This window comes from Enoplosus armatus, chromosome 24 (assembly GCF_043641665.1).
Source record: "Enoplosus armatus isolate fEnoArm2 chromosome 24, fEnoArm2.hap1, whole genome shotgun sequence".
Lineage (NCBI taxonomy): Eukaryota > Metazoa > Chordata > Actinopteri > Centrarchiformes > Enoplosidae > Enoplosus > Enoplosus armatus.
This window is the reverse complement of record NC_092203.1, coordinates 8256317-8272131: the sequence shown is the minus strand read 5'-3', so window position 1 is coordinate 8272131 and position 15815 is coordinate 8256317. Positions and strand designations below refer to the sequence as shown.

At 42.3% G+C, this 15815-nt stretch overlaps 1 protein-coding gene across 1 annotated transcript in view; it reads right to left on the bottom strand.

Moving 5' to 3' along the window:
- Window positions 1-1063: 1063 nt before the first annotated feature.
- Window positions 1064-15815, bottom strand: part of prox1a (prospero homeobox 1a) — a 28434-nt gene continuing 13682 nt past the window's right edge. The window contains exons 6-7 of the mRNA XM_070930770.1: window positions 13470-13664; window positions 1064-1249 (exon numbers count right to left, since the gene is read on the bottom strand). Coding sequence (XP_070786871.1) covers window positions 1064-1249; window positions 13470-13664 — 381 coding nt within the window. The remainder of the gene's footprint in view (window positions 1250-13469; window positions 13665-15815) is intronic.

The window sequence follows — 15815 nt, the reverse complement described above, 5'->3', positions numbered from 1 at the left end:
AACTTTCCATATAGTTAGTCTCTTTTTCTATTGTTGTAAAAATGGGACCGCTAGTATCAAGATCTGAGAGATAAAAACAAATAAATAAATGAAATAGTAAATGTTTACGATCGATGCTCTGGGTGCCTGAATGCAACATATGAGCCAAGAGGGGCGGCCATGGAAGGGTGGGGCAGGGAGAGCCACACAGTCAAAAAAACACCCAGTACGTCTCAGTACAGTAAGAAGAGGGAGAAGTAAAAAGAGGAGGGGAAAAAGAAGGGAAATAAACAACAACTAAGTTTGTTTATGCCCAGTTTGTCTGGGTACAGGTGAGGATTTGGGAATGCTACTGTGCTTTCCTATTCAAGAGGTGTGTAAGTGTGTGTTTGTGTGTGTAAGTGTGTGTTTGTGTGTGTATCGTGTGAGTGACTGAGGGTTCATAGAAGAGAGGCTGTAAGCTTATACAAAGGAGGAAAAATACAGAAACATCACCTTTTTTTTTTCAAAAATGTCCATGTAACTTAAAAACATCCACAATAAAAAGATTTTTATATATTATCTTCTTTATCTTTAGCTCGCTCCGGACCCCAAGTCATGGGCTGAAGATTGATCCATCATCTTCCTCATCCCTTTGCTCCTCCAGAGAAGGATGAAGAGCGAGCTTGGACGAGGTGGAGGAGAAAGAGGAGACGAGGGTTTTTCTGTAAGTGCAAGGACGTTCAATTTTCACCGTTTTGCTTTTAATTTATAAAAGTCTCAACATAATTTGTTTATTTGAGTATCGTCTGACTCATGAGTCCGAGCCCTCTACCTCGTTGAAGAGGAATCCTTTTTTTTCTTTATAAAACATTTTGAGGGCAGTTTTGTCTTTTAAAAGATGGACTGGCCAAAAACAACCACCAACAAACCTCTCCGGAAGCCTCAAAGTAGAATCACTTCAAGTCTCTGCATTGCGTTACGAACGTCAAACACTGAAGACCTCAACCTAGTCTAATTCTGCGCCTTCTGAGGCGTTTTCTTACAGTCTTCTCATGGTCCTTGGAGGTTTGTCTTGCTTGCTGTGCATCCTCCCTTTTTCTAGTCAGTCATGGAGGAGCTCTTGTAGACAGTTGGGGGATTTGAAGACCTCAGGAACCTCACTGTCCAGTTTGCAGATCACCTTGTAGATGGCCTTCTTCCAGGATGGGTCCGCATCCTTTCCAGCCACGATGGCATTGAAGAACTCGCGAAGAGTCACCTGGGCCACCTCCAGAAATCGTTCAGGAACCTGAATGAGAAAGAGGAAAAGGGAGTGGGGGCGAAGGAGGTAGAAAGACAGGAAATCATGAGTGACGTGCCTGCTTTGATAGTTGGAACTGAAGAGGAACTTCCCTTCAATCACCTTCCCCTTTCTTGTCCTAAAGTTACAATAGAGTATTTATGAGTATGATGAACTACAAATACAGAACTGTTAATTCTGTAGCGCGTACATTCTCATCCTTTGAGTAGAAAGTACCTTGAGACATACACTATATGGCCAAAAGTATGTGGACACCTGAACATTACACCTATATGTGATTGTTGAACATCTTATTCCAAAACCTTCAGCATTGATCCGCTGCTATAACGGCCTCCACTCTACAAGACTGTGGAACCTGGCTGCGGGGATTTGCTCCCATTCAGCCACAAGAGCATCCATGAGGTCACCCATTGATGTTGGGTGATAAGAGCTGAAGGATCCAGTTCAGCCCAAAGGTGTTGGATGGGGTTCCTCCACACTTTGTTGATGGTGACATTGTCATGATTGTGTCATTGAAATTATTATAATTGAGTTTTTTTGTCTTTTCGTATGTGCCACGGCCATTAACAGACAATAAACATGTTTAAATACAGATAGTTTGCTTTTAGAAAGAAGTGATTCTGTGACTGAGAAGGATCAATAATTAGGTCAAGTGTGCGTGTGTTTCAGGTGTCCATATATTACTATTCCTGTACCAAGTTCTTCTTCAGCTCTGAACTTCCCCTAAATATACTTCCCCTTTCTTAACAGCTCCCAGCTGTGCATGTGTGCGGTGTCAGAGTTCCTTATGCACACACTCACACGTAATGACAGATGACACACTCAGTCCTTGACAGTGGCAGGTGAACAGTTGTCTGATCTGTCACCGTGTGTGTGTGTGTGTGTGTGTGTGTGTGTGTGTGTGTGTGTGTGTGTGTGTGTGGCAGAGTTTAAACAAGAGCGAAGGGATTGCAGGGATCCAATTGTCCTTTCCACATGCAGGCATAAATATACTGTCATCACAAGGCTTTGTGTGTGTTTTTAATGCTGTGTGTGTGCTCTTAGCAGTGTTTGACAGCAGAACAATGGCTCACACACACACGCACACACACACCACACATTTTTCATTCTTTTTTGTGCCCTTTCTCCCGGGGGCAAGATCATACAAAGACACTAAACAACCTGACTAGGATTCTCTCCCCGCTCTCTTTTTTTTCTTCTTCTTTGTCTCTTTTTCTTGCATGCAGATGCACAGACACACACACACACACACCCACAGGAGGCTGACTCCTCCAGACGAGGTACATGCTCCCCTACACCCCAACAAACTCTCACACACACATAGAGGACGACAGAGTGCCGTCTGGGTGTAACCCCGTCACGCGTGGCAGGACATGCCAAGGTTAGCCGCCACCAGGACGGATGAATCACCCGACGCACGCACACACACACACACACACACACACACACACACACACACACACACACACACACACACACACCCTAAATGATTCCCTGGACTCTCATATACTCTGTCTACCCTCACCTACCCACTCTCTCTTTTTAGCTGGCCCCTTGAGACCACAGTTATTTCAATGAGGCCCTCTGTCACTGTCTTGCTATAGACACTACTGTACACACACAGAGACACACACACACACACACACACCAAAGATTAAACTTTACAGGTGATATCTACGTAGATTTTACACATTTGTACGCAAGAAAAAGTTCCGATCTCAGTTATGGTCACAGTATTTGCTTAGGTCTGGGACAAAACCGCTTTCATAAAGTCCAACAGGGTAAGAAATAAGTGGTACAGACAATACAGCAAGTATGATAAAAGTTGAACTACTGTGATGAATGTTTACAACACACTGTTTTGTTATAATTTTAACATTTGCCTTCCACAACCTCTGAGATGGTCTGACTGTTGTCTGTCTTCTTTTTAGTGAGATCTCAGCAATTCACTTGGTGAGTACAATCTTGTTATTAGAGGTAGGAATCATGGCCAGAACTATAAAAAAAAAAAAAAGAATTATCCCTTTTAGCAAAAACAATTTTAAAAGGCTAAACCTTCTTGTTTTACTCCTACAAGAAAATACAGAAAGCCCCAACGTCGAGCTGCTGTTTTTAATGGTTGCTGTGAAACTGCCCACTGGGAGAAATAAACGTTGAAACCTGAGCTTGATCTTGAAGATAAAACATGCCTTTGAGGTGTCCTCTCCCTCCTGGATTACATCCCTTCATCCTTTAGTTGTTCAAATTTGCTCTTATCTTAAAATAAAAAGACAAACCCACTTTTTTTTCTTAATATTTTTTTCCCTTGCTGATGTTTGACCTCTTCCCTTCATATTGGTAATCTCCAAATTGTCACTTTCACTATAAGGGGGGTGCATCAGTGAAACACCTAAAATCTGGATGTCCTGATTGAATGTTGCTCTTCAGCAAATCCCCTCGCCTCTGCTTTTTCTTTCCCGTGTGCTCGTTTGTCGTGATATCTCAATCTCAAAGAGCTGTGAAACAAAAACCGTCACGCACAGTAGGGCAGTAAGAGATTCAGTGACCTTGACCCAGAAGGCCCCTGGCCTGAATGTTTTTGTGTTGCAGCGTTGGCAAGGCCTTGTTCAGCAAGATGATTGGTGTGTTTTTAAAATGTTTCAGGATGACGTGCGTCATCATTACAGCGGCGAGAGGACTCAAAGTGCTGAAACAAGACTCTGACGGGGAGAGAAAGGGACACTGCTGATTCGCAAAGAGGTAGGAAAACACATGCAGAAAGCCTGAAATGAGGCACGGAGGATATTGTGTGTCTGGTTGGGTATCAGCTCAACTGGACAAACACACATACAGACACACACTTGGGTCCAGATGCCCAGATTTGTCTGGCCATCGTAAATCAGTCCAATAAAGAGATCTAAATTAGGCCATCATCAATACAGATGGGCCTGTTTCCCCCGCGTGTGTGTATGTGTGTGTGTGTGATTTACTCCTGGCTTGGATCTTGATATGGTGTCCAGTTGCCAGGAGAGAGAGAGCGAGCGAGGAATTGGGAAAGTGGGAAAGAGAAAGAAAGATAAAGAGGAAGAAAGACACTTGGTTCCCAGTAAACATAATTCGCATGATTGCTCCGGTTTGGTGGGTAAATATTGGATGAAGGGAGGCTCAATTACTCTCTCTTCACACACACACACACACACACACACAGAAGGACGAGAGCCTGTAAATCTCTAAATCGCTGCCCAACAAAGAGGCCTACTGGGACGCCCTCCCTCCCTCTTTTTTCCTCGCCTCTTTCCTCTCTCTCATCCTCTCTCTTCATCGTTCTCCTCGCTGGCTCTTCCTCCCCTCGTCTCTTCTTGGAATATTATTCTAATGAGAAATCCCGAGCTTACTAAGTGTTTATTATCCATCACAGGCAAACTCATGAGATATTTGAAGTGAAAAGATTTCAATGTGCTGTCAAATCACCTGCATTATGGCCACTTTATGCTTTTCTTGATGCATTTACTTGTCCTCAACCATTTTCCACTGTGTTTTGTATTTGCAAATGTATCAGTCTTTGCCCCTTGGTTTCATCTACATCTGTCACACTGTCTCATTTTAGCATTGTTAAGCCTTTCTTTAAGTTTTGTTATGGGTGGAAAATTATGGTTCATTTTATTAAAGTATATGAAGGACAAATACCAAGCTACGTTAATCCCAAAAAGGAAAGGAAGCTTCTTGCAAGTGTTGACAACAGTTTTACAGAATTTTCTGTTATAAAAACTTGTTGTTGTTTTGCTCTCTCCTGGAAAAATCAATCGGGATTATTATATATACGTTTCTGGTGATAAACAGAGCAAAGAGCTATAAAAACACAAAAGAGCGTCACCTTCAGGAGCCTGAAGTGCAGAAACAGCACAGCAATAAGCACTTAGCAACAGTGACGTCTGCTTTGCTAATTTAGTCATTTTTTTAATAGTGCAGACCACAAGCACGAAAGGGCAGTGTTGCACTAAAAATTATTTTTAGAATAAAGGAGAGCCCTTTGGAAGTAGGTTACTTCTTTATGGATACACTGCCCCATTTTAACACATCCAAAAAGACAACATAGACTTAAGTTACACACTCTCACTTTTCTAAGGACAACTTATCATCCAGAGTATCCTCACTTTATCCAGCTGTTGCCCTCTGATGACAGATGCTACAGGTGTTCGTCCATAAAATGATTCCACTTTAAAACCTTCACCACGGCAACTAAGGCAACCCAGACAAAGGTACTCGCACTGAAGGATATGTGTCAAACCTTGTTTATATTGTGAGTGTTGCTGTTCTACACCAAAATCAGATTGCAGCAATTGTCGTCCTGCAATGTCTTCTGTTCAGCTTATGAATTCGATTTTTAGGATTAGGATTCCAGCAATGCAGCTTCTTTCGAGAAATAAGTGTCAATATGTTGAAGATAAAACAAGACAAAACAATGGAAATCACTGAACTTGTGTCAAAACTTGCTCTTCCTTCACTTCTACTAGACATCTCTTCTTCATCTTCCCGTGTTTTCTATCCAACACAGGTGCTCACCCTTCTCTTCCTCATTCTTCCTCTCCCGTCCCTGTGTATCCCCACCTCCCTCCCTCCCTCCTCTCCTCTCCTCTGAATAGAAGCCACTCCTCTTTCTCCATCTCCCTCTCTGTCTCCCAAAGGATTAATGCTTTTTCTCTTCACGCTGTCACCATGAGACTGATAGAGACGTCTGTGTGTCCTCAGTTTACTCTACCTATTCACCCCTCCATACGTCTTTCCACCTGCCTTTCCCCCTATCGCTCTGTTTCCTTTCCATCCTCACTCGCCGTCTTGCACAAAAGGAACACACACACACACACACACACACACACACACACACACACACACACACACACACACACACACACACACACCGGGCTCTTAAGAAGTCACTGTCCAAACACCATATGTTTGATTCTCAAGGTGTACAAACAGAAAGAGGCTGTATTTGTGTGTGTTGTTCCTTCTCATTTCTATTTTACTCGAGGTTTTCAACCTCCCTCCATTAACGCAGGGTACATTGACAATGTTTACTCAAGTGTGTCTACACATGTACACTGGCTTAGCATGTTGTAAAGTGTTTATGAGCTCACGTTCATGTGCGTTACATCACCACTGATCCTTTTTCAGCTTGCTTGTCCCTTTCAAACCATCTGTCTAGTCTTGTTGCTCTTTTCAATTCAGATGACCCTCACCCAACACACACCTCAACACTCTCCATTTTGTTGCCATTCATTCGCTCTGTGGCCTTGAGGTCCACTTTGCTGTTGGTCAGTGGAGTATTTTTTTTATCATCGAGACAATACTGGAACTCTTTCATGTGCTGCTCCTTCTGTGGACTGAGCAAATGCTGTGTGTGTGTGTGTGTGTGTGTGTGTGTGTGTGTGTGTGTGTGTGTGTGTGTGTGTGTGTGAGGGACTGAGTGGACATATCATTTTTGTGCCAACACACAAGCATCTGCTTCCTTTTTCCTCCTCCTCTCTCTCACTCTCCCTCTCTTTCCCTGCTATCAGCCCTGGCTTTAGTCACACACACACACACACACACACACACACACACACACACACACACACACTGGCAGGGAAACATGAACACACACACACACACACACACAAACACACATCCAAAGTAGGGAGTCCTTTCAGTTTTCCTCTTCTTCCTCTTTTTCCTTTCCTCTTTTCTACTTCAACAGGAATTAATCAATGGAAATTCATACTTTGACTTTTCTTTCTATATTGTAGATGTAGATGTGATTGTGGGGGGGATTATGAAAGTCAAGAAGGACTCTTTTTCCATCTCTGTCTGTAATTCCTTTTTTCCTATATGAGTCTTTATTTATCTGGGGAAAGCTGACTGAACATGCTCCTGCTTTTCTGGTTACATCCAGCCTCACATTCATACATTAAGAGGACACTCCTTATTTTGTGTCCAAAACATTGTTGTTTTGGTTTGAAACTCCTAACCCCCCCCTGCATGCCTACTCCTCTTTCTTCTTGTTTCCTTACACGGGCTGTAACTGTCCTCTTGTAGCATAATGTGAGGGAGTTCAGCTCTGTTCCTTTACATACTGCACATAAATAGCACAGACAATCACCTGCTGGGAAGGTGCTGTTTGACACAGTCACCCATATTTGCACCAGGCAGATAGCAGCCATTCCAAAGTGAAGCAGGAAACGCAGCGCTGGAAAGATCACACTTTGCAGGATAAACAAAGTTAAAAACCTGAGAGAAATAATCAGCTGTTTGATGGCAAATAAATCCACCTCTCTCTCATGGCCTCAGGGTCACAAAGCCTTTGCCAGCTGCCATTTGAAGTGTGAAATTAAAGGTAAAAGTGGAGACTGGGGGCTCCTCCAGGACATCAGCAATATGTTTCCTTTCTCTGCTGCTCTTTTGTCAATCAGTCCCTGATCTCACTGTCACCAGGACAATGGCAATAAAGTTTCTCTTTGTTCAGACTGCATGTGACTGAGAGGAAGGGTCTGCGTCCTGAGATTGCGACTGTGTGCGTCTGTTCTCACTATCTCATGAGTGTGTGCTTCTTCTTTGTGTGTGCAAGCGCTGCGCGTGTCTTCGTATCGCTGCAGTTTGCGTGTGACCGTTCATACACGTGCTGTGCTTCCTTGGATTGGTGTGCGTTCAGTGCTTCCTTGTGTGTGTGTGTGTGTGTGCAAGTGTGTGTCACCCATAGAGGACAATAGCCTGGGTCATCTGACTGAGAGGCTGCAGACCACTAGTATCACATGACGGAGGCTGAAGGCCACGTCTTTGTTACCAGGCCTATTGTTAAAGCTAAGGAGACAGCTGGGGCAGGGGAAGGGAATCACTGCATGCACAACACACACTCATAATCACACACAGACGCACACACACACACACATACAGGAAGACCATACACAGGCACACATGCACAACACACACACACATACACCGCCCCCTCGTGACTCCAATCAGGCTCAGTGACAAAGATGATGCCTTCTTCTTCTCAACTGGAATACTAAGACACACACACACACACACACTCACACACTGCAAGCAGATAGCTATAATTATAGTGACAGAAACTGGCAGGTGGCATTGTCTGTACCATACCGCTCTCTGTCAAAGCAGCAACAGAGAGAAAGAGACGGTGAGGAAGACTACGTTACGTAGTGCTCATACTTGCTTAAAGACATTGAGTGACAGCAACAAAGAGTGTGTGTTCACATAAATTACGGGCGTGTGTGTGTGTATTCAACATTGTTTCCTAAAACAAATGTTCATATACAACTAATTTGCATCAGCAAGTTGTTGTATAAAAAACCTTTTGTTTGCCTGCATTATCTACTCCTGGAAACTAAAACATGATTCACTTTTTCTGGACATGTTTAGGCCACTCGAAGCTCAAAGTTAGGGTTAGAGAAAGATCAACGTCTTTGATGAATATTGTAAAAGATAATACTGACTTTATTACAGATAACAATATGTTGCATGATGCAAACCCCAGTCTCAAGTCCTTAGCTTTGCTTGCCTATCCAGCTACCCTAAAAGGTTACAACTAACTCCAATAACTTTGAAGCTGTTTTTTACTGCGTAATTATTGTAGAAGTTATTAGTTCGACTCTGGTTGTTTTGGGGAATTCCTCAATCTGAACTGATTCCCTGGAGACACTTGAATTATTTTGATTTTGAAGAGTGAGTTGTGGTGTCCCATGATAGCCTAAAATTCTGTTTCAGATGCTTTCGTACCGTCTTTTTCGGGGGGGGGAACATTAAATACTTGACATGAAAATAGTCAAATGACAGATATGAAAAGCTGGTGTCTCCTGTAGTAAAAAACTTCAAAAACAACATCTCATGAACACCAGTGTGTAAGATGTAGTAATTGCCTGAAGCTCTATGCTCAGAATGAGTGAAAGAGGGAGGAGGGAAAAAGAAAGCAGGACAGGTGTAGTCTTTGAAATGTGTGTGTATGTGTGTGTGCCTTGTGGGTAGGTTACAAATAGAAGACAAAAAAAGGTTGAGGACAGAAAGATGGAGAAGACATGAGGAAAAAAGATGATAAACTTAAGGCTAATGGATTGAGACGGACGAGTCTTCATTGATTCATTGATAATAATAAATGCTGAAAACAGAACTGCCCCAAAAAACTTCAGCACCAAGGCTTTTATTTAAAGCTGTGGTGCAGTTTGAGCTCTGCCCCTTTTTCAATGGACTCTGATGAAGATGAAGAGGAAGCGGAAAAGATGAGTGAATAGATGAATAAGGAGAGACAAAGGATGACAAAGAGTCTAAAACGGCGGAGAAAGACATGAGCCTTTCATGAAGTGCACAGCTTATGAAACCAGATAGCCCTGAAATGTGAGTGTGTGACCACTCTGTGGCCTCCAGGTGTGTGTGTGTGTGTGTGTGTGTGTGTGTGTGTGTGTGTGTGTGTGTCTCTCGCTCAAAGTCAAAGGGCAGATTTTGGTAGCAACCACACCCACCCCTCAAGGGAGGGTATCTCTGCTCTTTCAGACGAACACAAATGAGTATCTGTGTGTATGTATGTGTGAACATATGTGTGTGTGTGAATGTGTGAGGCGCAGCTGTGCCGCCGTTTGGTGCTGACAGAGCCAGCGAGGATCCTTGAACTGGAAAGATGAGAACGTCCTCTAGAAGGCTTCATAAAAACGTCTCATTGTCCCTCTTCAGCCGACACATGCACACACACAAAGTTGTGTTTCCATCACTTCAGAGGACATTATTGACTTACATTGATTTCCTGGAGTTGTATCTTAACCATAACTTAACTTAATCTAAACCTAACCTTACTCTCACCTCAAACCAAGTCTTCATATGGGGACAAGGCAAGTCCCCACAGTGTGCCCACAACATGAGTACACACACATACACACCAAAATACCTCTGTTCTTCCACTTCACATTTAGTCTGTGTGTGTGAGAGTTCGGCAGAGTGTGTGTGTGTGTGTGTGTGTGTGTGTGTGTGTGTGTGTGTGTGTGTGTGTGTGTGTGTGTGTGCGCTCTGGCATGCTTAAGTCGCCAAAGCGTAGGTGTACTTCAAATGTCGCACCAAAACTTTAACACACACAAACTCACAAGTTAAGAGTACCATGCCCAATGCTGCTGGCAGACTTAACCAACGACTCGTCAATCTGTTCTCAATATAAAAAAAGAAAAGAAAAAGAGGAAACGTTTCTCTTCCTCTTGGCAGAAGCGAGGAGCTGACACCTATCCCTGAGTGTCCTGGCAAAGAAAATCTCTCTCTGTCTCTTTTTGTTTTCCCTCTTTTTTTGAAGATGAGACTATTCCCTGTTTCCTTTCCCTTTCTCCAGCCTCCTTCCTTTCTTTGCCTTCCTCATTAGTTAGTGGGCAGAGCTGCAATTAGGACAAAATAGTTTCAGAGACGGGGGTTGGGGGGGAAGGAGGACGAGAGAGGAGACAGTAAGGATGGAGAGAGAGAAAGAGGTAAACAAAAAAAGAGTTGAAAGAATGTGGCTGGAGAGGGGAGGAGGAGGTAATTAATGAAGCTGCTATAATTACTGGGGCCTGTTTACGCCAACTTTTGATGACAACACACACACACACACACACACACACACAAACTGCCGACAAATTACACTCACCTTTCCACAGCAATAATCTACAATGACTATTTAAAATGCTGGCCATGTACGTTTACTAATGACACAAGCTTTTTTCAACCCATCAAACCTAAGAACACAGTGTTGACTAAGATTAAGTTCTTTTAACAAATGCTAATTATTTAACCTCGCAAGCCCTTCTTTGAGTGTGTAATTTGACAAAGAGGAGATTTTTATGGAAGAAATAAAAACTGTTGGGGCATGAAAATGAGAAGATGATGAGACAGAGGATGAAGAGTGTCAGGAGGAGTTAAGGGTGGGATGAAGGAGAAAAGGAAAGGAGGGGAGAAGAGTGGAGGCATGGGAGAGAGAAGGACAATAGGAGAGAAGGAAAAGGCAGCAGGGGATCGAGAGGGAGGAGAGGACAAAGCTAAATGAAAGAGGGATAAGGAGAGGAGGTGAGGAAGAGAACATATCGTCAGAGGACGGATTCAGCAGGAAGGGGGGAGGAAGGAGAGGGAGCAAAAGGAGGAGGGGAGGAGTGGAGGTGGGTGTGATGGGGGACAAACCAAGGTGGAACTCTGATGCTGCTAAATTTGGCAAAAGGAGAAGACGTGTGTGTGTGTGTGTGTGTGTGTGTGTGTGTGTGTGTGTGTGTGTGTGTCGGGAGACTTGCTGAATCGGCCGTGGTTCCAGTTTCACGCCTCTGAGTTTGACAGAGAGAGAGAGAGAGAGAGAGAGAGAGAGAGAGAGAGGGTCCCTAGCCAGTAATGTTCCCTCTGGGTGGACGGAGGGAGGTGAAGGGAGAGACGGAGGCAGGCAGGACAGGGGACAAAGTACGGAAGGAAAATGTATACCTACCTTTGCAAACAAACCACTTTACTGCACAAAGGACGTTCTTTTACTGAAGTCAGCATCTTCCACTGATTACATTTATACGTTATAGAGCCGCAAATTAGCCCTTTAACTACAAATCCTGACCATTATAAGTTTTTATATTCATTTTCAAGTAGAGGTCTTCATGAGTCTGGGTCCTGGTAGGGTCCCATTTTGTTGCTGTGGCGCTCGGGTCTGTGTGTCAATATTTCTAATCAAATGTCTGGCGTTGGAAAATCATTGGAAAAATACCAAAATTAGCTGCTTTTCTCTGTCTTATGTTGTAGTAAATTGATAATATTTGGGATTTGGACAAAACAATCTATTTGAAGACGTCAGCTTGGGCTGTAGGAAGTTGTAACATTTAATTTATTATCTATTGAAACAATTAACTAAATCATTAGTTGTCGCCAAGGAAGAGTTTTCAAAACGCAAATGCACTACTACAATATTCAAACTATGACAAAACAATACAGGCAACTAAACGCTGACTGTAATGATTTGCCTATCTGAGTTTCTGGTTTCAGGTGTCTTCAAGTTGATTTTCATATTGCACTGAAATGAACTGAAACATGCAAGAAATCAATTTAAAAAACAAAACTATTGGCACTAATTCAAAGTAGAATTGATATTTGGTTGATAAAATGTGCAAAGCCACAGTCATGGTTCTCAAACTCCTGACCCCAGGATGAACCTTACCCTGCAGTCCCCAAGAGTAACCCCACTGAAAACCAGCTAAAACACACACACACATGTTATTTGCATGTGTGTGTTTGTTTCCTGTACAGGGGCTTTACATACACACCTGTGAAAAGCTACCTGACTCTTGTTATGCAAAGCATGCAAAGCATTTGCTATTTATTCCTCCAAAACAGAATACTTGGATACCTTAAAGTCTCCGTGTGTTGTGTCTGCGCATCTTACTCTTTATGCATTTAAGCTCCAACTAAGCATCAACATTTCTCTCCCTAAGCAAAAATGAAAAGTGTGTGTGTGTCAGCGGTGAGGTGTGTGCTAATGGACATCTAAATGCTGCTGATGTTACGTCGAATAGTTTAAGGGCCCTCAGTTCCCCTTAGACCAATATTGGGAGAGAAAAAGTGAGGGAGGGAATGTGACTTCTGCAAATCGCTTTGACAAGGACACCCGCGCCTCGAGCGGCGTCCTCTTTCGCCTCATCGAACACACACACACACATTCTGCGACATCCACACCTCAGCAGAATCGTGAGGTGACTGTTGCGCTCTGAACAGCTGACTTGGTAGAGGACGTGTGTGTGTGAGTGCGTGTGAGTTGTGCTGAATTCAGTTTTTATTCAGTCTTCAGAGAACTGAGAAATCGTTAATGATGGGGGTCTTCATTTTTTAAATAAAGGAAACGTGTTACAGCTGAAATATTTAACAGATGGTCAAGTGTCAACTTTTCAGGGAATTAAAAAAGCAAAAATAAAATAGTTAAAAAAAGTTTTTCACATATTCCCATAATTTTAGAGAGGGTTTGAGGTAATTTATGCAGGCATATAATCCCTCAGTGAGAGTTAAAAAGACAGATTTGAGAGGGTTTGCAATAGCAGAACAACAAACTTTAAAATGAAAAGAAGATCTGCTCTCAGTCTCATTAACAGTGGCACACATGCTTGCCATTGTTATACTTGACATTGTTGAGTTGAAGAGTTTTGTTTTGCTTCCATCAAAACTCAAAACCGATCATTATAACGATCATTTCTAATAACCAAGCTCATCTTACCTCAAAGTCATTGGCCTTGTTGTAGTGCATGTTGAGCGCCCTGAAGAGCTCGGCATCGCGGCCCACCGCCAGCTCCTCCGCAGCGGTCACACCCTCGTTGATGGACTGCCGGGCGAACTTCTCCATCTGGATGTAGTAGAACTCCCTGAAGTTGCTGAACCACTTGATCAGCTGGGAGGTTATGCAGCGATTGAACTGTAGCAGACGGACATTTAATTAGGTTTAATATTAACTTTCATTTGAAAAAACACTGTATCCCAGCAAGTATTGATGGTTAAATGCTGATTGTTGCCTCCTGTTTGTTTTATAATAGCGCAGCCTTATGTTTGCTTTGGTACTTATTTGCATGTCATCAAATTTGACTTGAACTGGGCCCCATATGAGTGCTTACTTTGGATTATGGCACAAAATCTTCATGTGAATTGACAAATCATTTTACATGGTGCATATTTCATGCAGTTAGCTTTTCTTACAAGGCCATTACTTGTAAAATGTTGTGTCTTTAAAGAAAACAATGGAGTGTTTTTACATATGAGGTCTTTTTAATTAATGAAACAAGCTGCTTTAAACAGAGAGGAACTTGGCAGGCAAACCTCGAGTTCTTTCTGTCATTTATTTTTAAGATTATTTTGTCAATGTCAAATGTGTTCATTTGAAATCGAGTAACCTTTTGTTTTGGTTTGTTTAAATGTTGCTGACTGCTGGAGTCAATCAGTAAGTTTCAGTTACTTCCTACATAATGACAATATCATTCAAAATTGAACAGGCAATCTAAACAGGAGAAAATAGTTGTATTTTAATTGCTTTTTCTTGAGTGTGTGTCCTTGTTCGCTTGTTCTGCACTCCAATTAACTTTAACTGACACACACACGCACACGGTTATAATCTCTGAAATATTTCAATTTATCCCCCTCATTAGCCACTAAGACACTGTCTACACCTTGAGGGTCCTCGTGGGGGAAAAAAAAGAAAAAGAAGTCGTTCCCTAGAAACCTTCCTAATCAAACAGGAACGACCCAAATATTATCTTATTGTTATGCCATCATGGGCTTTCGGACTGAGCTGAGCCAACATTAAACAACTCTCTTCAAACGCTGTTCCTGCCCTGCAGGCCTTAACCGTACACTGCAAAAAATATCTGCCAAATGTTAAAATATTCTGCACAATGGAATATTTGAACTTCACTTTTACTTGTTCAAATATATTCCAGCTATAAGTGATGTGAAATGTATTTTTCTTTTTGTAGTTCCCACTTTTGATCACCTCATAAGAGCTGAATTAATGAGATATAGAGGAGGAATGAAGAAGGGAATGACGGATGCAGTTGAAGAGAAGTGTTTGATATAATCTGACTGTTTTATACACTATTTGATTGAGTTGTGTGTGTGAATGTGCATAACTAAATAAATGAAAATGAATTCAGAAAACTGGTATTCATACTAGGTGAATTTAAAGCGTTTCTGTTTGTAAGTAAATCATTTGTTGGCTTTTATAATAGTAACAACTAGAATATAAGCACTCTCTATTTATTGTATATGTCTGACATCTACTTACTCGTCCTTTTGCATTTTCATCTCTTCCTCATAAGAAACAAAACAAATAACCCTGATGACAGCCTAGTGAAAGTGTATGTGTGTGTTTGTGTGTGTGTTCGGTGAAGGGGAAAAACGGCTTTGATACGGAGATTAAGCTCGGTATTGTTACAAGACATTGTCTCTCAGGAACAAGGGATGAGCGAGAGAGATGGTAGGAAAGAAAGAGAGAGAGAGAGATGAATGGAGGGAGGGAGCATGGAAAGAGGAATGCAGTGAGAGAGAGAGACGAGCAGAGGATGACGGAGAGGGATATTTTTTCAGGAGCTGTCAGAGGGGGTGACATAATGGAGCATAATTGGGAGGGTGTGTGTGTGTGTGTGCAGCAGAAGGAAAGGGAGTTGGTTTTACAAAGCATAGCGACGGGAGGGGGTAATGTGTGTGTGTGTGTGTGTGTGTGTGTGTGTGTTGGAGGGGGGGGGGGGGTGTTTTGACCCACAAAAGAGTTGCACGAAATGAACGTGATAAGTCAGCAATTAACGCACAAACACACACAACGCGACCATCGCGTCACAGACAACCTCTGACACACAAGCCACATAATGTACATGAAATAGTACACACACAGCTTTATACATATAGATATTTGTGTATAGACTTCCAAAGATGCTTCACCAAAGAAGTTAAACGATATATTGCAATGAACCCGAGGCTGTTGGAGCACAGAAATAATTCTATACATTGTTAAAGCTTCCTGTATTATATAAAAGTCTAGTAGGAAAAATTAGAAGGATAATAATATCATGATAACATC